Source organism: Nicotiana tabacum, chromosome 7 (genome assembly GCF_000715075.1).
Source record: "Nicotiana tabacum cultivar K326 chromosome 7, ASM71507v2, whole genome shotgun sequence".
In the NCBI taxonomy this organism is placed as follows: Eukaryota; Viridiplantae; Streptophyta; class Magnoliopsida; order Solanales; family Solanaceae; genus Nicotiana; species Nicotiana tabacum.
Genome location: NC_134086.1, coordinates 111,266,170 through 111,286,860, shown reverse-complemented (window position 1 = coordinate 111,286,860; position 20,691 = coordinate 111,266,170). Strand labels below are relative to the sequence as shown.

Here is a 20,691-nt window from a genome sequence, read left to right as displayed (position 1 = left end):
AATTTGATATAAAAAAAAGTCCTAATTAAAACCACAATAGTACTTAAAGTTAAATTGAAACAATAGGCGAGTTATGTTCTAAATCCCATATGAATTTAGTACTGACACGAGGAGAAGATAAATGAAGTATACATAGTAGCTTAATCGGAAGCATTCATTCCGTGATCCTAAAAAATCCCATGAACTCCTAAGTCTCAATAAGTTGGGAGGCCAAATGTTTGGAGTAGGGGTGACAACTAGACGGCTTGGGTCGGATATGAGACGGGTCAAAAATAGCCAGATTTATAACTGGTCGTTTAAAAATAGCCCAGTTTTAAAAGTAATCGAAATTTAGCCACTTTTCATGTAAAGAAAAATCTGAGCGAAAACAATGTTCAAAACCCGAAAAATACGCCAGTATATTATACTGGAGTTCCAGCATAAGTATGCTTGAACTCCAGCATATTATACTGGAGTTCCAGGATAAGTATGCTGGAACTCCCGCATAATATGATGGAGTTCCAGCATAAGTACACTAGAACTCCAGCATAATATACTGGAGTTCCAGCAAGTATAATTGTCCAATATAATATACTGGAGTTTGGAGTACCGGTGCTCCAGTCTCTTGTATATTATACTGGAGTCAGCAAAGTATACTGGTCCAATATAATATGCTGGAGTTCATACACAGGTGCACCGAACTCCAGTATATTATGCTGGACCGGTCTCTATTGCAGCAAGATAGTGGCTATTTTTCATTGACTTCGTAAACGCTGGCTATTTTTGAATGACCAGTCCGAAAACTGGTTATACCGTGCTATTTTTACAATAAAAACGGATAAATTATCCGATCCAACCCATATTTAATACAAATAAAAAACGGGTTAACCGGCGGATAGTATGTGTAACTATATTATCCATGACTTCTTGAATATAATCACTTTGGGAGAATTTCTAGCCTCCCAAACTTGAGGAACCCCTAATTCGAGGTTTTACAAATGTAAAGTTAAACCCATTAATTATCTATTTTCAAAATGGATAATATGGTTCTTATCTATATTTGACCCGTTTTTAAAAAGTTCACTATCCAACCCATTTTTAGTGAATAATATGGGTGATTAATTGTTTTGTTTTAACCATTTTGTCACTACTAGTTTGGAGTAACAAAATTAAACAGGCAATTAGTGTGACTCCTAAAAGATATCCCACAGTACATGTATTTAATAAAGGAAAATTAGATATCACGATTCTTGCACCTTTATGTTAATCTTGAATATTAAAAAAAAAAAGCTCACTAGTAATAGAGGGGGAGAGACAATTGTAACGAACACATGAGTGTAAAAAATGGTCGGAGGTAAGGAATAATCAAGGAAGAAGAAAGGAAGCCTTCTCTTGGCTGGCCACAGTTTCTAATGTTCACTCTCCGTTGCACGTATTCTTCTCTTAACTTTTGACATCTTTTCTTCTTCATATAAACTCACTTGTCCTACACTTCTTTCACTATCAAGGCTCAACTACACTAGTTAGAGTACATAATGCTCATGGCTTCCCACTTCACTTCATCTTCCCAAGTTTGGTTTCTCTTCCTTGCTATTGCCTTAGGTAACACATTATCTCTCCTTCCTACATTTTTCTAATAAGAGACCAAAAAGGGTAGCAAGATAGCTCTCTTTCCTCTCTTTATACGTGAATAATATTTCTTATCGTCAAGATTGAGAGTAAGAAAATCTTTCAACTTATTTCATTTTAGAATTAGTATAGTGATGACGCATTCTGTTTCTTAGTGCTCCGTCCTCCCTTGTATAGTAAGTGCTACTTTGGTTGCACGACTTTCTCTTATAGGGTGACTTGAATTGCACTTAGATTATTATTGAGTTTCATGCTCAAGGGAGGATTAGTGTTTCCCCTTTTCTTTACACTTGTTGATCATTTTATATTTGTGAGTTTTGACACATTTTTGTGTGACAGGGGTAAAATTGTCCGAGTGTGCAAATATTACCATTATAAACTATTGTAAAGAGACAGTATGGCCTGGAATTACACCTAAAAACAATTTCAGCGGAGATGGTTTTGAACTAAAACAAGGCCAATCTGCCGTTTTTACTGCCCCGACCGGGTGGAGTGGCCGTATATGGGGTCGAACCGGCTGCGACTTTGACAAGAACAATAACGGTACGTGCCAAACCGGTAGATGCGGAACCGGTCTAAAATGTAACGAACCGGGTCAGCCTCCAGCTTCAATTGCCGAATTTACCCTTGGAGAAACAGATTTTTACGACGTTAGCCTTGTTGATGGGTTCAACTTGCCTATAGTAGTAAAACCTGTAAATGGTAAAGGAAATTGCAGCTCTGCTGGTTGTGACAGTGATCTTAGGCCAAATTGCCCTTCTGAGCTAGCTCTTAAGCTGAACAACAAGACGATCGCTTGCCGGAGCGCGTGTAACGTCTTCGACACCGATGAATATTGCTGCCGGGGTGCATATAGTAGCCCAGTGTCATGTTTGCCTACAAACTATTCAAGGATTTTCAAAACAGCATGTCCTGTGGCTTATAGCTTTGCCTTTGATGATCCAACTAGTGTCATCACTTGCTCTTCTACTGACTATGTTGTGTCATTTTGTTCTTCAAGGTAAGCAATTCTAAATCTTCTTAATTATAAGTCCTTTTTTTTAGTAACAATGGTGTCAGATCAGCTTTTGACCAGAAGGTCGCGGGTTCGAGCCGTGAAAATAATTTTTTACAAAAATGCAGGGTAAAACTGCGTACAATAGACCTTTGTGGTAAGTCCCCAGGCCTCGCACATAGCGGGAACTTACTGCACCGGACTATCCTTTTTGGTGTCAAATCAGCTTGTGCACACCTTGACTATTTCACTAGCACTAAGTTTGGATAACTCCTCCACTAAGGTTTAAGCAGATCGAGAGAAATTGCTTTGCGCTTTCTGTCATTGTTGGAATTTGAACCATAGTCTTTTGTAGTTTTTATCCCACTTCATTGACAGGTCGACCAACAAAGTTGGATGAAGAAATCTTTTATTTTGTTGAAATTGCAGGAACCAGACCCAGTGTACTTATCAAGGCAAAAACGTAACATGTAATGGAGCATATGGATTGAAGTCACTCTTTCAAACAATGCATATATTGCTGGTTGGATTAACAGCAGTGATTAGTCTTGGAGGGGTGATGTTTTGACAGAATCTTGTAAAGATTCAAAACTTTTTTGAATACCTGTAGGCAACAATATTTACTTTTCTCATTCATATTAAGGATTTTGATTGCTTTTCCTTGTATTTTGAAATTTTGTTCACAATCTCGAGAGTAGAGTCTTCAAAACTGGGAAAACATCAATATTTGGCCATTTACCCAAAGTGCATAAGCTTAAACTTCACAGTAAAACTGCATGTCTGGGATATTATCTTTTTATGCTCTGAAGATGATAAATTTCCACCCCATTATAATGCTTTTTCCTTTTCAGAAGACATTCATACAAAATCAATTACCATTTCATCTAGGTTCCAACAGGCTAAACTATAAAATCCCACCCAAATGATACTGTTATTAAGAGCAAAAATGTTTTTCTGCTTCATCTTCAACCTGTCACTCCTACTGCTACCGCCAACTAACCGGATAAAGAACCAAAGACGAGAAAAGAAAATACTTAGAAGAAGATATACAATAACCTACTGCTTTAGCTGTTTTTCTGGTTTTACTACAACATCATTACTGGACTCCTTTCTTTGGCTTGGTGCATCGGACTCATCATCCTCAAATGGTAGCACGACAACTGGAGTGGCAGGCACCATGTCCCACCGCTCCTTCAGAAGGCTCATGAATCTCAAAACCATTTGCCTTCGGAAAGTGAGTTCTCGGGTGAATGCATCAAAAATCAGGAAAGCAGCTATGTACTTGAATGGAACAATTAAGAGAATAGTTGCACCAAACAGTAGTGCCAGAGCAACTTCCATCGTAATCTGACAGATTTTGAAAATAAACTCAATTTAAGTGAAGACAAAATCGAGTATTAGATAAATAACATTATTACCCGAAGTTCAAGCATATATAGTAGTAGACTCAGCATTAAGCCTTTATTGACCCCTAAAATTATTACTCAAAAGTGGACCAAGATAAATAATTAGGACAATAATCTCTGTAAATCCAGAACATGCAGAATCGATCCCCTAAAGCAATTAAAAGAGATCCAGCATAGCCAATTTTTTTTAAAGAGCTACAACTAATTGTTAGAGCGGTGGTGAGGGGCTGCAGGATAGGAGGATGCGGATTGTTGATATATTATCACCCATTGTGGATTTAAGTTTAAAACCAGGTTGGGGTGGGGGGTGGAGGGGTGGAGTAGGGTTGGGGAAGGAGCAGGAGGTCATCCGAACAAGTTTCTAAAAGGAGTTAAGCTCTAAATTAAGTGCTATAAAGAAGCCAACATATCATATTAGCTCTCCCCAGAAAGTGCAACTTTTGGTCCCTCAAGAAAAATGATTCAATTTAGGTGATCGGATTTCTGAATGGTATTGGCATTAGGGATAGAGCTGCAAGTGATTGGGGATGAGAAGGTTCGTGTGATGATGAGTGGACAAGGGGACTACTGTATGTTCACTAACTTTAGCCATCGAGAAGGAAATGATTTAAAGAAAAAGGAAAGGAAATGATTTAAAAAAAAAGGAATCTTCTGACTTTAGGTATATTCACTAGCTAGTATGTTTAAAAAACAGGAGAAAAGTTAAATGATTTAGCAAACAGATTGGCTTAGACAGGTGAGAAGCATTCACCTACTGTTGCTTCTGCGGGGATTAAGATCGATTTAACAAATAGATTGGCTAGAATAATATTTACTTCATTACAGAGTTAGAACACTAAGAGCAATTTGCCCTTTTGTTCAGAACGAGAACGAAAAGATATATCACCTAAGCAACCAGACACCTAGGACATAATAATACAGTAGAAGTAATTCCAGTTGCCCGCCAATTTTTTGAAGAAAACAAATGATGTCTCTGCTACAATGTTAGGGAATTTGAGAGGGCTTACATAATCTATCTACTTCATGTGATCTAGTATCCTTCCAAAACAGCTATAATGATTCAAATAATTGAAGGGATTTACCCTTGCAGAGGATATTTAAAAGTTCCACTCCTAAGCTATTGTTATCTGTCCTTAGCAGGCATATTTTGGATAGCACACATTTTAAGCATAGCGTAAAGAAAAACAATATTTTTTCTGGCCACAGAAAGACAGACCTGATTCCGTAGCAAGTCATGTTAAATGGGAAATAACAAGCAGTTACGAAATTTCTCCGGAGATACCTGAGGTTGGCCAGCAAGAATGATTGCTCGAATCTTGAGCAGCGATACATTGAGGCTCTGCAGATATCTTTCCACCTCACGCAAGGCCTCTTTAACTGCAATAATTTTCTGTAGTGTGTTTGACGGTGGTTGATCACGTATTGTTACCTTTCCAAAATATCTTCCAAGCCGACCTTGTTCCTTGAGCCCCTTAAGTAATAACATGCCACCAGCCAAGACAATCAAGATTGCTGGGAAAACATAAGACAGCATATTCCTGGTCCCAAAAAACTGAGTGCTAAGTCACTGATTTTTTATTTTTTTTTTATTTTGGAAGTGATTGAAATTAAGGTAGATAACTTAGCAAAAAAGTCAGGAGCATGCTCACAAAATAAAGTAACTAAGTTAACACAAGTCAGCAACAAATTACTGTGATCCATCCAAAATATGTATATTCATGGGCCACATTCATTGCACATTGTGTCCTTTAAATAAAAGTGACCAAATTAACACCAGTCAGCAACAAATCACTGTGATCCTTCCTGAATATGTATAAATATTCGTGGGCCATATTCACTGCACATGTACTGGCAAAAATTTGAGAGTACAACAGAGTGTAGCACTTCCCATGAATATCCACAACCTGCAACAAGAACTCTCCAGAATGGAATGAATATGGTTTTCAGAAACTGACTAATTTTTGGATGATAAATGCTTTAAAGACCATATGGGAGTTTTAGAATGGTAACTAGAATGGTTTCTCTAATTAGCATGAATCTAATGTAAAAATTGGACGCAAGCTGGAAACAATCCCAGAAAATTGCAACTTCATACGATTCAAGAAAGATAAAAATCATTAAGACCAGTAATGAAATTATTTATCCACAAGAAATTTTCCGTGCCAAGAAAATTATGCATTCAGACTTTGTGATATTGTACGTATTCTACGCTTCCACATGTCTCATTAAACATTAAGGTATACAGGCAAACAAGATATCAATGTGAGTAGACTTCTTGACATGTGGCAATGCACTTTACCTGAATATAAGCGTATATGCAAGTGCAAGAGAAGAGGCAGTCAATAGGGGATCCTCCCAACGCCTAAGTTTCTCAAAGTTGTTTACCAAAACTGTTAAAGGAAACACAAGTTCCTGTCAAGAAGGGGGAAATCAATAATCAATATTACTGATAAAAGAACTAACTTGTGTTAGAATAAGAAAACACAGACAAAATACAACAAGGCTGAACTTGTAAAACCACAGATTTAACAAGATATTGCAGCCAATTTTCTTACAACAAAAACAGAAATCAATATTAGTGCCTGTCAAAAAGGGGAAAAATTTATAGCCAACTGCTGATGAAAGAACTTATCTGTGGTTAGAAAAACAAAGACAACATACATGATACAACAAGGCTGCACTTGTAAAACCACAGAACCCAACAACATATTCTTGCCAATTTCTTTGAAGAAAGAAAGAGAAAACTATCATTAGCAGCACAAACCGAGTACATTGCCATGTCTCTATCACATTAAGCTCCGCATGCAGTATTCTTCCACATGGTACTATGAAAAATGCCAGATTACAGTAATAATGGCAATTACTACTATGTTAAGAGGATAAGGGCCAACGGAACTCTTTGAATAACAAAAAAAAGAAACAGTGTATTTCCACAAGTGGGGTCCGGGGAAAATTTTAAACCTATGAATAATTTCAAAAAGGTCCTTAATTTTTTTTTCCTAAAGAAAAAGGTTGTTAATTGTTCTGGAGATATGAGATGTATATATGCAGACTAATCAATCAGAAAGTCAGAAACATTTGCAGATAGAAAGAAACAGGAAAGGAAAGAGGCAAGACAACCTTAAAAAGGTCAATGTTACTAGGTATCCCTTCAATCATAGCGGCATCAATTGTGGCTTGTGTTTTCTCTGCTACTTGATATTTATCTCTACAGGTCACTGCTGCCTTTTCAATCAAATTCATATCAGCGACAACAAGATTTTTACTGAAAACTATCCCCCGTTTCGATAGGGAGTTCTTCCAAAAAGCAAGTGAAGCACTAGAATCCCATGATGGAGACTTCATCCACTTTCGCAAGTACACACTTCCATCTATGTCAAACACATGGCTACTACTTTCTGTTGCCTCGTTTGTGGATTTAGGTGATCCCCGTGATTGATACTCTTGATCAGTCACTTTTGTAACCAATGGTCCAGCCCAACAATTAACTGCTAGAGTTTGTAATACAATGTCACCATAAGGTGCATTTTGCAAATATGAGAACTGAACCAATTTAGTTGGCTCCTCCAAGAGCTTTTGAGCATATTGAAGAGCCTGAAGTCTCCTAACAGCATTGGTAGCATAAGAAATTGCTCTTGCCTTCCCTTTCTGGGCACCATAGACATTGTACACTGATTGATCACCTTCCTCCGGTCCAAATTCTCGTATGAACTTGTATAAAGCAATTACTTCGCTGATGCATGCATACCAAACATCCCGTCTCATTTCTCCTCCCCAGTCCACAAATTCTAATACCCATGTGTCCAACCTGATACGAGTACAATAAATTTAAAACAGAATATATCTATAAGCATTTTTGTATCTGCTAAAGAAAAAATCCACTGCAAGATGCTAAACCACCTTAGAAACTGAACAAGTCAAAGAGTCAGTAAAATTAACCATTATTTTTTGTAAAGATAAAAGTAGTCATTATTACAAGTATGAATGCAGGTTACAGCTTCGGGTAGTAGGGGTTGGATATTTCATACAGCAACTTCCCATTCTTAATGGAAAAATGAAACACAAGGAAAAAAAAGAGCACATAAATGAAACGATAACTAGTTGTCCAGAAGGATGTTGCAGGGAGAACTTGACATCAAAACACAAGGAAAATAAACGAACAAAAAAGACATCATATGAAACTATAATTCCAGTCGGAGAACTTGTATAGTCAACTAACATGGGGAAGGACAAATGATTTTAGGATCGTCTAACATGCAAATCTAGGCTTGAATCAAAGCATGAAATTTGTCTGCAGTAATTGGGAGAAAGAAGAAACAAGGGAACATCTCTGTCCCAAGGCCGAAATGACTTTGACAAAGTGCCTAATAAAATAAATCGCGTGGTTAAGGATTCAGATCAGGTGCAAATTACTAGTTACATTCAGAGGCGGATCTAGGATTTCTAGAACATGAGTGCACCGCTAAAGGAAGGAGAGAAAAACTAGTAATAAGTGGGAATTGATCCTTGTTCCTTTGGGTAAATAGTTCAGTATTCAACCAAGTGCACCATTCAACTTTTTGGAGCATGGGCCAACAGATAATATTAGAATAGTTCTAGAAAATACATACACAAAATACCTTGTGTGGTAGAGAGACCATGGGTTCACGTGCCCTGTAATCTGGGCTATAAATCCGCCAGTGTTAGTCATATGACAATTTTGGTGATTAGTTAATGTACTTCCTTTTAAGATTGGCATGAATATGTGAAACTTGAAGTTAGGATGTAACTAAAAGCATTTCCAGGCCTACTTCCTTCTGTCCTAAATGGGATTGTCTCAATTATGGCTCCTGGTTTCTTTTAACGAAATGGAATGGTTAAGGAAGTCAAAATAATACATCTATTACCAGTAAAGTACAATAAGGAATACTATAATATCTAAAAATACATTCGAAAAAAAGAAAAGAAAAAGACAGCCCCAATCACAATCTGACCATTCCCATCAACACATACTAGAATGTCTTTCTTATATGCAACACTCGTCCACACACATTAAATAGTATGATGACTTCAGTAGCATAGTATTGAGCAATGCCTAAAGTTGAAGCAGTAATCAAGTTTCGGAAGACCGAGGAAAGCTAGTTTGTTTGCCAAAATAGGTGGAAGTTCTTTCATTGATAGGTTAGTCAAGAATGCATAACTGTGTGCGTGTTGCACTCCCCAATTCCTGCAGGGTACATTTAAGTTCAAGCAAGCTTTGAAAAGAATTAAGAGAATCTGAACTATGAAATTTTCTTCATGGATTTATTCTTAAATCTAAAGGTTTGAACTCCTAGATTAGTCTCTTCCATTCAAGTAAAATGTATACAACAACAACAACAACAACATCCCAGTATAATCCCGCAAGTGGGGTCTGGGGAGGTTAATATGTACGCAGGCCTTACCCCTACCCCGAGGGGCAGAGAGACTGTTTCCAGGAGACCCTCGGCTCAAGAGAGCAACAAGAGACGATATATTAGTACTATCAATAGACTCATAATAAAATAACATAAAATACATAACATAAAATAACAAAATAACAGCAATATAAGAAATATAGGAAATACGAAAAGGATGGAAAGTATACTAATATCCAACAGATAAAGCCCTGCATCAGTAGTTGATCAATAGCATCCTAAGACTAACTCCTAACTGGCTAGTCTCACTCTAGTGCGCTGTAGAAATATTCACAACTTCCCCCTAACCTACAACCTTAATGCTCGACCTCCACAATTCTCTGTCAAGGGCTATGTCCTCAGTAATCCTAAGTCATGCCATGTCCTGTTTGATCACCTCTCCCCTATATTTCTTAGGTCTCCCTTTACCTCTCCTCGTGCCCACCACAGCCAGTCGCTCACACCTCCTCACTGGTGCACCAGTGCTCCTCCTCTGAATGTGCCCGAACCATCTGAGTCTTACTTCCCGCATCTTGTCCTCTATGGAGGCCACGCCCACCTTCTCTCGAATATCTTCATACCTAATCTTATCCATCCTTGTATGCCCGCACATCCATCTCAGCATCCTCGTCTCTGCTACTTTCATCTTCTGGATGTGTGAGTTCTTAACCGGCCAACACTCGGTCCCATACAACATAGCAGGCCTAACCACTGCTCTATAAAACGTACCTTTCAAGTAAAATGTATAACAGAATGAATTTACTCAGGGGTTTAAAAGAAGAATTATGCAAGGTGTGGGGTCAAGATGCATTGTGATAAACTTAAGGCAAGAAAACTTGAAAACCCACGCAGAGTTTAGTCTTGTTCTCTTGTTCAAGTGAAGTGTCCTAAATAATATATTTTTTCATATATTTATCAGTCATATAGTCAGATTCTTACTTAATACTTATCAAAAGAAAGAAAAAAGTTAGATTCTGTTATGGTTCAAGATAAGATTAGATGAACCGGTTCCTCCTCTTATCTGGATCTTCTTACAGAAAATAATGGTTGACATAATCTCCCTTCTTTTGTCTCTATGAGATGTGACAGTGGTCTCTCCTAGACGTGATAAAACAGGTAGAAGTGTAAAGTGAGCATAACTTTTTGGAAAGCTATAGGTTCTGAGGAGAGATCTTTCTATATAGAATGTGATCTTAAGAAGCTGAAACAATTGACAGGTGGCCATTAAATGTATGTGCTGTCATGAAGGCTTAATTTGAGGCTCTACTTGAAGCTTGAAAGATGCCAAGATAAGTTCCATCCGAAGGGAAAAAAAAGGAAATGATACAGCCCAAATGGGATTGGTTGGAGAAGCTTACTCACTGAGGACCTGAAGTGACAGATACAGCAGAATCTAGAAGGTCAAATCCCAGAGGCCCAACTCTTGTTCTCTTTACGAGTGAACCTTCTACTGTAAGATCCAATCTTGATGCATTTCTTTTTCCCATCAAACCAACTGCCTGAAAGACATCAGAATTGATTATATAACAAGTGTGCATAATGTTCAACTAGCCAAATTAAACGAATTTCATCAGCCATTTGGCTCAATTATTAGGAGTATAAAGGAAAAATAGAAACTAAACTTTACACTCAAGGATGAAGTACTTTCATTACCAGAAAGAGACTTCCATTGACAGCGATGGGTTAGGACACCTCACGAGACCTTTACACTTTCTTTGGAAGTATATAATTATTAATGAGTACCTCAAAGTAAAGGGCTCTATCAGTCAAAATTAGTTTTCCAGGCCATGCCATATTATTCTCCCATTTAAGAACAGGGTGTTTTCCGCCAGAAGCAATGCACAAGATTCTCTCATTGTGGAGCTGGGCGGAATCTTTAAACTGGTATGACTTCCTTCCTTCATGCACTCTAAAATAAGAAAATAAGCATCAGAAAAATTATACTGGTGAACTCCAAATTTCAAGCTTAGTCAAGAGTTTTCTTCATAAGTACCTTCTAATAAATGCGAATAAGAATCAATAACAAAATTTCCCCCATTACCGAAAAGGATAGGACTACTCAAAATATTAATAAAACCAAACAACTAGAATGTTAAGAAAATGAAAGAAATTGCAGGAGATTTCACAAATGAATATTCTGAAGCTTTCGTATTCATCTGAAAATACTTGCCCTATTCAGTTTTATGTGATACGTTAACTTCTCATACTCAAGTGGACTAGTTTTCTGGCATATTTTTTTACGTGGATATGGAAGATAGCGTTGGGGTGGGGGTCTACGATGTGATACTAAAGTATGACCGGGGGAGATACATGCTAACTATGGGTAGGAAGCAGGAACCATTATGTAAAAAAAAGTTATTAAAAAAGAAACAGTTACTCAGTGGTATGTCAAACTCTTATTGAATTTTAACACTTAACAGTATGGCAAATTGTCGAGAAATCCTGCTTCAGCTTTTGATTTGTCAAATTAATAAACTAGATATTCTCTAAGAATTACGACTTTCTGAGTATGTGAGCTGATAATCTACCATAAATTTGACTTGTGCAATCACATGCACTTAACATAATAACACTTTGGAGAAGAAGCTTTTGTAAAGGAAACTAAAAAGAGAGGGTTCTCACTTGAGAAGTTCACCGATATATGTGGACCATGAGGTAAATGAGATGCCCTGATCGTTACCAGCAAGAGCTTTGAAAAGGTTGTGTGCTGTTGTCCAATCAGCTATACCAGCAACAGCAGGAGCAATACGAACAAAAGCCTCTTCTCCAACTAGTCTTCTCTTTAGCTTCAGCAGGAACAGAATATTTAGGTTACAGCAACAGAAGTATATGCAAGAAAGCCTAGAAAAATAAATTAGTCTTTTTCAAACACAAGAAGCTTGACGTCATATATTTGTGTTCATAGTAAAAGTACAATCACGAAATACTCAGTTGAATATAATAATAATGGAGAAGCCATCTTTCCAAGATTGCAAATATAAAATACCCTAGCACATTAAGGAGAACTTTTTATTTTTGATCGTCAAGGAAGCAATTAGGATACATGGAAAGCAAAAGTGAGGTCTGCACTAAATATGACCGAGAACCAAAAGATTTTGCTCCTCATTGCATTCACCTCCAGCCTCTCCTGTCCTAAACCTTCTTCATTCTCAGCAATTTCTTCTGTAAATTTTAATAGATAAATATATAATAGTCATTGATATTGCCACCGAGGGGTGTCCACCTATATACTCTTCAGAGATACAAAATGGTTTAGAAAAAAGAAAACCAACTGTTCTGTACACAATGCAAGGTTCTCCAAGAGATTCTACAAAACGAAATGGTAGTAATAAGCCCAAGTCTCCTACTCTCCTTACACCAGCCCGGAAAAAGTGACCCCGAGATAGAATTGAATCTAGTAACTACATCTTCACTTCCGTTCATATTTAAAACTATGTCAAGCATTTCCAGTTTATTCACCCCAAAAATGCACTATAATGACTGCAAAGGATTTTATCATCCACCATTTTACAGCACATTTACGCATAATCTATTCACTGTTTCAGTTATATTAAATGTTTGAGGTCGTCTTTGGAAAAAATCAAGCAGCCTCCAAAATTATACTCAGTTAAGTGGGACAGTCAAGCTTGATCTGACTGCACAAAGGAGAACAAAACTTTTTTCCCATCTCTCCTGCTCAAAAGAAGATATTGTTAGCAGTATTCCAAATCTATCAAATCCAAGTTAGAAATCTAGGGAGCACCACCAGCAAACCTCAGCTTACTTGATTAAACAGGCATCCTCACTGAAATAAACGAACAATCGAAAAGAAAAGAGAACGTTGGCATACAAAGAATATCCTACCATCCACACCACAAGAACAAACTGAGGAAAGAAAAGGAAGGCAAAAAACAGAAAGAAAAGACAGAATAAAGTGGATTCTTGGCAGAGAGGTCAAAAAGATGGTATCACCTAACCATATCAGTTCTAGAGCATACACATCACCAGAAGTTTATCTTCTTTGGCAGATCATCAGAAGAGTAATACAAGGTGCTATACAATTGTAGCTGATGCTAACTTATTTATCCAGCAGCTCACTTTTAAAATGCATCTTTAGTTAGATTAACAGCTTAACACAAACAGCCTAAAGCCAACAATCTAGGCCTAAAGACCCACGTTACATACAACCTATCATCAAATCTGAAGATCAGAGAAAGAACCTGGAGAGAGTGCTTCTCTGAAACTTTAGCTTGGGAGTCTCCTCTGCTCCTATATGGTCGCTCCCAGGCAAGCATAGTTACGAAAATCAGTCTCTGGAATGCAGGTTCCTGCAATCACATCTTAAAATATTAATAATGAGTAGATATAAATCTTAAGTTTTATCACTCATTCCTATCTGAAAATATCGAGTTTGTATTTTGTTTAAGCAAAATTCTAGAGACACTTCAGGCATGGAAAAGAAAACTAACTAACTGGAAACGTTCCTATTCCTAGAGGGCCAAGGAGAGATCTCAAGGTTTCTATCTTTGTTTTTCTTCTTCTCTTCCTTGATCTGAATGGTTCAAACCAACATTTAACTGATCCTATACTACAGCTTTCAGAGCATGCTGAATCAACACAGCAGCAAAATTTAGTTCTTCATCATCAAAGACAAAATATCCAGCAAGATATTGAAACTTCTTTTAGAAACAAAAACAAAAAGTAGAATTAAAAACATTATAACATCCATATATAAAGAGATGATGACTAACAGGATCACAAAGATACTTCAAGCCAACTAAGAGTTACATGTTCTCTTCTTCAGTTTTGGTTTGTCTTTTGTTAACTCATCAAGAAGCAGAGATCACTCTAAGGAATAGGGCTTAACCGGACAAGAAACTTTTCACCATATTTTAAAGCTAATAAATGGAAAACTGGGCTCTAGGCTCTAGCTTAATTTGATTGGAGGTAGGGGTGTCAATGGTTTGGTTCGACCGGTTATTTTATAAAATTTGTACCATACTAATTTTTCGGTTATTCTATTATATATAACCAAAATTAGACTTTTCGAAACCGTCCCAATCATGCCGGTTTCTCTTCGGTATCGGTACGGTTCGGTTAATTTTCGGTATTTTTTTTATATCATGTAAAATTCACCAGTAGAAGTAGAATGCAATAACATGCGTTCTTTTATAGGACTTAGAAAAGCTCTCTAGACATTTTTACTGTTTAAAGAGTGATGAATTAAAAAAAAAAAAAAGAGATGGCTAGAGAGTAGATCCATCAACTATTCTACAACATCGTAAAAGAAATCAAACAAAGGCAAAGAAAATATAAATCAGACGAGCTGAAAGATATACCAAGCTGGGACTCAAGAATAAAGTCTATAGAAGATTAAATATTCAAAAAGATAAATCCAAATTATATGAAAGGAAACATATTTAGTATATTGTAGTTTGCTACTCATAATCGCTAGATACTTTGTGTCTTGCTAATAAAGATATTTGAAATAACTTAGTTTAAGTAGAAGTAGCATAATAGGTTTTAGAAATTAGTATTTTGAGTTTAATTACTTGTTGGCTTGTAATAGTTTTCATAATTTCAAGGCCCAAAGAAAATTTAATACATTATTACTTTTAAACTTACTAAATAAATATATTTTCTACATGTAAAATTTATTCGGTACGGTTCGGTATTTTTTCGGTTTATTTTTATAAAATAAAAAATCTACCCTAATTATCGGTGCGGTTATAGATTTATATAAAAACCTACGGTTTCTTAAAAAGAAACCTAAAAATCGACTCGGTACGGTACGGTTCGGTCGGTTTAGTCGGTTTTCAAATATCCATTGACACCCCTAATTGGAGGGTGGGATTCAGGAGCAAACTGAACATAAGACTTCTAGCTCCAAAAAGTTTTTCAGTCTCACAAAGGCAAAGAATAGATGTTATGCTCATCAAAAAGCTAATGGAAGACTAGAAAGGAAACATGAAGTTAAGCCAACAAACCTTCAGGCAAGGATGAAGAAGAGAAGAATCCTTTGACAGAAACCTAAAGCAGCAGTATTCAACCAAACTGCGAGCATCACTATGAACAGATTCAGGACCAATTGCTTTGAATATCTTCTGCATTTTCTTCCCAGTCAATCCGTTCATCCTGCACATCTATCATATGTCGTATACAAGTCCAGAGTTTAATTAAAAAAACACATATAGTACTCATCATTGGTTTGTCCAGCATTGAAGCTAACCACAGATATCAAAAATGGTAAGCTCAACTCCACAAGTTTTAACACTCAATCGCAAGAATGACTTCCTAAAAGGAGTGAAGGTTGCAAGGACAAGGATTTAGAAAAATGTCAAAAACTTCTGCATCACCTAACTCCAAGAGGATTAAGAAATATGTTTCACCATATCATGATAGTTTTTACTTTAATTTTTGTTGGATTTTTTCCTTAAACCAATTAAACTCCCTCACTCCATTTCCCCCTCTCTACAATAACAATAACAACTACCTTCAATCCCAATCTAGCTAGTTGGCTACATGACTCCTCCATATCCATTGTGCTTTTTCTAATGCCAATAACTTATCTTTTAAGACAAATTATGGTTTTCTAAAACTAAAGTTTCTCTAAACACCACCCTTATCCCTAAACTGACATATAAATCTCTAACCAAACTAAACAAACTCCTGACAAGCACCAAAGCAAATATTACTGTCCAACACCAACCAAATCTATATCTCAACTAGTCAGCGTAGCCTATATGAATCCTCTGCTTCCACTGTGTTCTTAAGTAACTTTGCATGGATTTCAAGGATAATGACCAAACCAAAAATTGTGATTAGAATAGACTTCGAGAATTTCTTCATCTAGAAGTTTTGAAATCCTAACCTAGTATGTCCCAACGACGCCCAAGATTTGGATGTGCTCAAATGTGACACATAATGAGAGGCTAAATTTTTTTACCCCCCTCTGTGGCATTTTATTCAACAGAAACTGATTGTGCACAAAGCTTAACAAATTAAATCAACCGATGTATGCCTTTTACGTTATATTTTTTAGTGAAGATATTACCATTCAAATTATATTGGAAATGCATTAATGTACAAGTTAAAATTTTGTGTAACTTGATGAAAACATGACATCATGTATTCATGTTAGAACTTGAACTATTAATTAAATTTCAACTCTTTCAAAGATATGAAATTGCATCAAATACTACTCCTTCTATTTCGATTTATATGAGTCTTTTATTTTGGTTGTTCCATCAATATATCATATTACACAAACTTTCACAAATTTCAAAATTTACATTAACTAACCAATCAAACTTTAATGTGATGTTTTCTCTGTCAAACAAACATTGTATGTATCGCCTAAATAGCAACTACCACTTATACTATATACAAGTCAAATGAACATCTTGAATTTCATGCCCAATCAAATGGTGCCAACTAAATGATATGAGGGAGAATTAATGAAAGTGACTTATATAAAAAGATAGTGAGTCAAATATTATAGATGTTTCAAAATGGAAAGTGTGATGGAGGGAATACAATTTTTTTCTTTCTTAAGGCCTAGTTCACGTCAGCCCATGCCAGCATGTCTACAACAGACATACCATTTCTTTCATGTTATTCAAACATCAAGAAGCGCACTTCTTATAAGAAAAAAGAGGCTGCTATTTTATTCATTGTAGCAATTTGTTCCCAGTAAGGGTGTGTTTGGTAAGAAGGAAAACATTTTCCGGAAAATATTTCCTAATTTTCCCATGTTTGGTTGGCTTTTTCCCTATCAAAAGAAGGGAAAACATTTTCCAAAACTCTTCTTCAACCTTTCCCACCCTATTCCCCATCCCCACCAACCCACCCCCACACCCACCCCACCACCCAACCTAAATAGAAATATTATTAAGAGTATTTTCTTTTCATGACGTAGACAGAGTACTTTCTTTTTAATTTCAACAAAATGAAAAAAAAATTTCATAATGTAAAAAAGTATTTTCATTCATTTCAACAAAAAAAAGTACTTTCTTTTCATGACGTAGAAAAAGTATTTTCTTTCATTTCAACAAAAAAAGTACTTTCTTTTTATGGTGTAGAAAAAGTATTTTCTTTTATTTCAACAAAATATAGTAAAAAGTATTTTCTTTCATTTCAACAAAATGAGTACTTTTTCATGTTGTAGAAAGAGTACTTTCTTTTTCAAAAAAAAAATTGTATTTTCTTTTTGTTATGTAGCACAAATTTCAATGTTATTTTTACGTGAAAAAGTAAAGCAGTACATTAGTCCCTTTGGGTTTGTGTGAATTTTTAAAAGAATAATTAAACTCTTGAAGAAAATAGTGTCCTCAAAACGTTGGGTATTTGGGGGAGAGGGGTAAGAAAAGTGCACAAAAAAATTATTTTCCTAAAAAATATTTTCTACTCTCTAAACAAACACTAGAAAATATTTTCCAGCAAAAGTTTTTCACTCACCAATCAAACAAGGGAAAATAAGTGATAAAATCACTCATTTTCCAGGAAAATATTTTCTAGGAAAAACATTTTCCTTCGTACCAAACACACCCTAAGTAAGCTATGTAATCAGATTGCTCATATATCCAGTCACATATACGAATATACTCCCCATCCAGAATACCTAACGGTTTAGCTTTAATACTGCATGGGTCGATACATACAACGCCTAGTATCCATCATTTAAAGTTAGGACTACTAGAGTATCTAATCCCATTCGCTCCACTAACTTGTGTCTCTCAGTGTTGGCCCAACAAAGTGTTTTGCCATTGGTGTTCTTTCTCATCTTTACGCATTTCAACACTCAACCAAAAATTCTCTCTGCCTCTACCATACTCCAGTTTTTCTTCTGTATTCACCCATTCAGAACATTTCGTTAATCAGCTTAAGTACATTCTTGAAGGACTTTATCTGAATGAATTGTCTCCTAAAAGAACTCTTTGTCAACAGAGATAGGACCGCTAAAGTGTCCAGAGAGGACTTTCTGAAGAGTCCATGACCCTGAAGAAAACCTAGGAGAAAGAGAGTTTCTCTAGAACCAATCAAGAAAGAAAAACAGGGGGGGGGGAGAGAGAGAGAGAAGGAGACTTCTCTTGAAACCAATTTAGTCTTAATAACATGTTCAGTGGCAAACTTTTCACACTGAACTATTATAGGAGTATGATTCCTGTCACTGACTTGTCTAATAAAGTGCCTAAAATGACCTTTTAAGGGTCCATCAACTCAGGAAATTTTTTGACAAAATAACTATGCAGAATATCTTTTAAGAAAATATTTCTCTTCTGTACAAATAAGGTTCTAGCACATGCTCAACAAACATAAAGAGGAGGACTCCTTGGCATGAGGAGATGTCCCAAATTAACTTAGATCTAACGGGGGGCCTGCCTTTTTGGAAGGATATTCACCACGAACTCAAAAAATCACAATTAAAGCAGGCACTTCCAAGATATATACAGTACATAAAATCAAGCAGTTTGTGCAGAAATAAGTGGTTCCAATTAATGTGACCACAAAATGTGTCTTACCTGCTAAATTGCTCAATGGAAAGAATAGCAGCAACAGAAAGATCACCATTCGGTGTTTGGCTATCAACAGTCTGCTCAGCCATGAATGTGTCCTCCATATCTTGAGTATCATTATTCACACTGATTCTTTTATCATTTACAGTTTTTACCAGCGGTGAAGTAACTTCATTGAAAAAGTTTTGTGTCTTTGACAGCCAGTGATTTACAGATTCTTGCACTCTACCTGTAACAGGAGGTGACTATATCTGAGCAAGACTTAATAAGCTCAGAGAGCTACTTGTTGGAAAACTGAAATAACCAATCTAATAACTGTTTAGTTGCTAACCTAACAGGAAAGGTGAACCTAAACTATCAGCATTTTTTGTTTTTTTGGGATATAGTTTCTCATGTAACATGTCAAGAAGAACAAAAGGTTACCTTTGATTATTACTTCAACTCGTCTGCATAATCACATAGCACAAAACATGACATCTTAAAGTAGCTCATTACATCTGTGAAGCTTAATTACAAACATAATAAAGCACTAGAACTACCACCCCCAAGCCATAGAAGGGGAAAAAATCAATATTGGTGAAAACATACTGTCAATAACCTCAACAGATTCAATCTTCAATCAATTTCCACTTTTGCGGAGGGTGCATCAAGGTCATTTACAGTGGAAAACCAGTCCCGGTGGAAACTTCTGCTTCAATTAACAAGGGGAGAAGTTTGTCCCAAGGCCAATTCAACTATTCTTACTGACATACGCTAACTAAAAAGACACTGGACCTAATTAAATGAATCCTGAAATCATAAATAAATAAAAAAGACCAAGAAGAAATAAATAGAAGTAGGGAAAATGAAATTGGTGAACTCACTGGTACCAATATCATTGAACTTCCACTTCCTATCACCCACAAAATTGAACTTGAACTTATGGTCCGAAGAAGAATTGTTGGTGCAGCACAGAATCTTGGGCGAAAATGGATGATTATGGTGGTAAGGGAGAGCATAAAAAGCTGGTGATGGGCTAAGTAGTTCTACTCCTGCAAGTAATTTGCTGTGCATCTTTTTTGTCCTTTTGGCTCTCAACTTTCAACAACTATTTAGTTTTGTTCTCATTATTCTGAGAAGGAAGATTATTTGTGGAGTGTTTTTGTAGAGAACTGAACACAGTTATGTTCTAAAATTTTATTTTGTCACGTTTCCGTGTATGAACAAATTTGTAAGGCAAAAATAACCTCATAAACATTTGTATAAACACAAAATAAAACAACATTTGTATAAACACAAAATAAAACTTGTCGTAATCTTTCTTAGTTTTTCCTCTCTTTTTTTTTGTTTTCTATTTATTTTTTGGATCTGACATCGAAATAATGCATCGTACGGTCTGCTTGCTTTATGGATGAAGTTGGCGGGTCAAAGCTCGTTAGTTTTTCATCCGGTTATTCAAATATAGCGAGCGTTTACAAAGTTATTAAAAAATAACTATTACTATTTTACTGCAATAGAAATGGGTCCAGCATAATATATTTAAGATTGGTGTACCTGTATATGAACTTCCAGCATATTATGCTGGAATTCCAACACGCAAAAAATTACAACATAATATACTGGAAATTGGAGCACATGTGTATAACTTTAGCATATTATACTAGACCAGTATATTATACTGGAACTCCAATATATTATGCTGGAACTCCATTATAATATGCTGGAGTTCTAGTATACTTATGATGTAACTCCAAGCTGGAAAGTATTTTTCGGATTTTGAATAGTATTTTCGTTCA

General features: G+C 36.1%; 2 protein-coding genes and 1 pseudogene across 4 annotated transcripts; 1 reads left to right on the top strand and 2 right to left on the bottom strand.

The window, feature by feature from the left end:
* The first annotated feature begins 1,365 nt into the window (after positions 1-1,365).
* LOC107829127 (pathogenesis-related thaumatin-like protein 3.5) lies at positions 1,366-3,154 on the top strand. Its single transcript, XM_016656570.2, has 4 exons — positions 1,366-1,581; positions 1,948-2,608; positions 2,731-2,885; positions 3,032-3,154. Exons 1-3 carry the CDS (start codon positions 1,515-1,517, stop codon positions 2,870-2,872), a joined length of 870 nt encoding a protein of 289 aa, XP_016512056.1. The 5' UTR covers positions 1,366-1,514; the 3' UTR covers positions 2,873-2,885; positions 3,032-3,154.
* Positions 3,155-3,419: 265 nt separating this feature from the next.
* Positions 3,420-20,271, bottom strand: LOC107829126 (uncharacterized). Of its 3 annotated transcripts, none has more exons than XM_016656567.2 (11): positions 19,780-20,271; positions 18,923-19,145; positions 15,389-15,536; positions 13,622-13,729; positions 12,045-12,208; positions 11,166-11,331; positions 10,785-10,921; positions 7,129-7,816; positions 6,308-6,420; positions 5,291-5,546; positions 3,420-3,949 (listed from the first exon to the last, which is right to left on the bottom strand). In XM_016656567.2, the coding sequence occupies exons 1-11, from the start codon at positions 19,967-19,969 to the stop codon at positions 3,659-3,661; spliced, it is 2,484 nt and encodes an 827-aa protein (XP_016512053.2). In that variant the 5' UTR covers positions 19,970-20,271; the 3' UTR covers positions 3,420-3,658. The 3 variants fall into 3 exon arrangements, with proteins under 3 accessions (XP_016512053.2, XP_016512054.2, XP_016512055.1); XM_016656568.2 differs by having other exon boundaries at positions 15,389-15,544; positions 19,780-20,029; XM_016656569.2 differs by lacking the exons at positions 3,420-3,949; positions 5,291-5,546 and adding an exon at positions 5,651-5,912 and having other exon boundaries at positions 19,780-20,098.
* On the bottom strand, positions 18,032-18,306 carry LOC142162513 (18S ribosomal RNA; annotated as a pseudogene).
* Positions 20,272-20,691: the final 420 nt, after the last annotated feature.

Bases quoted from the DNA above. Each gene is read 5' to 3' on its own strand.
- LOC107829126 (XM_016656567.2), bottom strand. From the start codon at position 19,969: ATGCACAGCAAATTACTTGCAGGAGTAGAACTACTTAGCCCATCACCA. The intron at 13,730-15,388 runs GTTTGTTGGCTT...ATGTGATTGCAG, and splicing joins TTCTTCATCCTTGCCTGAAG to GAACCTGCATTCCAGAGACT. The intron at 10,922-11,165 runs GTACTCATTAAT...GATGTCTTTCAG, and splicing joins ATAGAGCCCTTTACTTTGAG to GCAGTTGGTTTGATGGGAAA.
- LOC107829127 (XM_016656570.2), top strand. From the start codon at position 1,515: ATGCTCATGGCTTCCCACTTCACTTCATCTTCCCAAGTTTGGTTTCTC. The intron at 1,582-1,947 runs GTAACACATTAT...TTTGTGTGACAG, and splicing joins CTTCCTTGCTATTGCCTTAG to GGGTAAAATTGTCCGAGTGT. The intron at 2,609-2,730 runs GTAAGCAATTCT...ACAAAAATGCAG, and splicing joins GTGTCATTTTGTTCTTCAAG to GGTAAAACTGCGTACAATAG.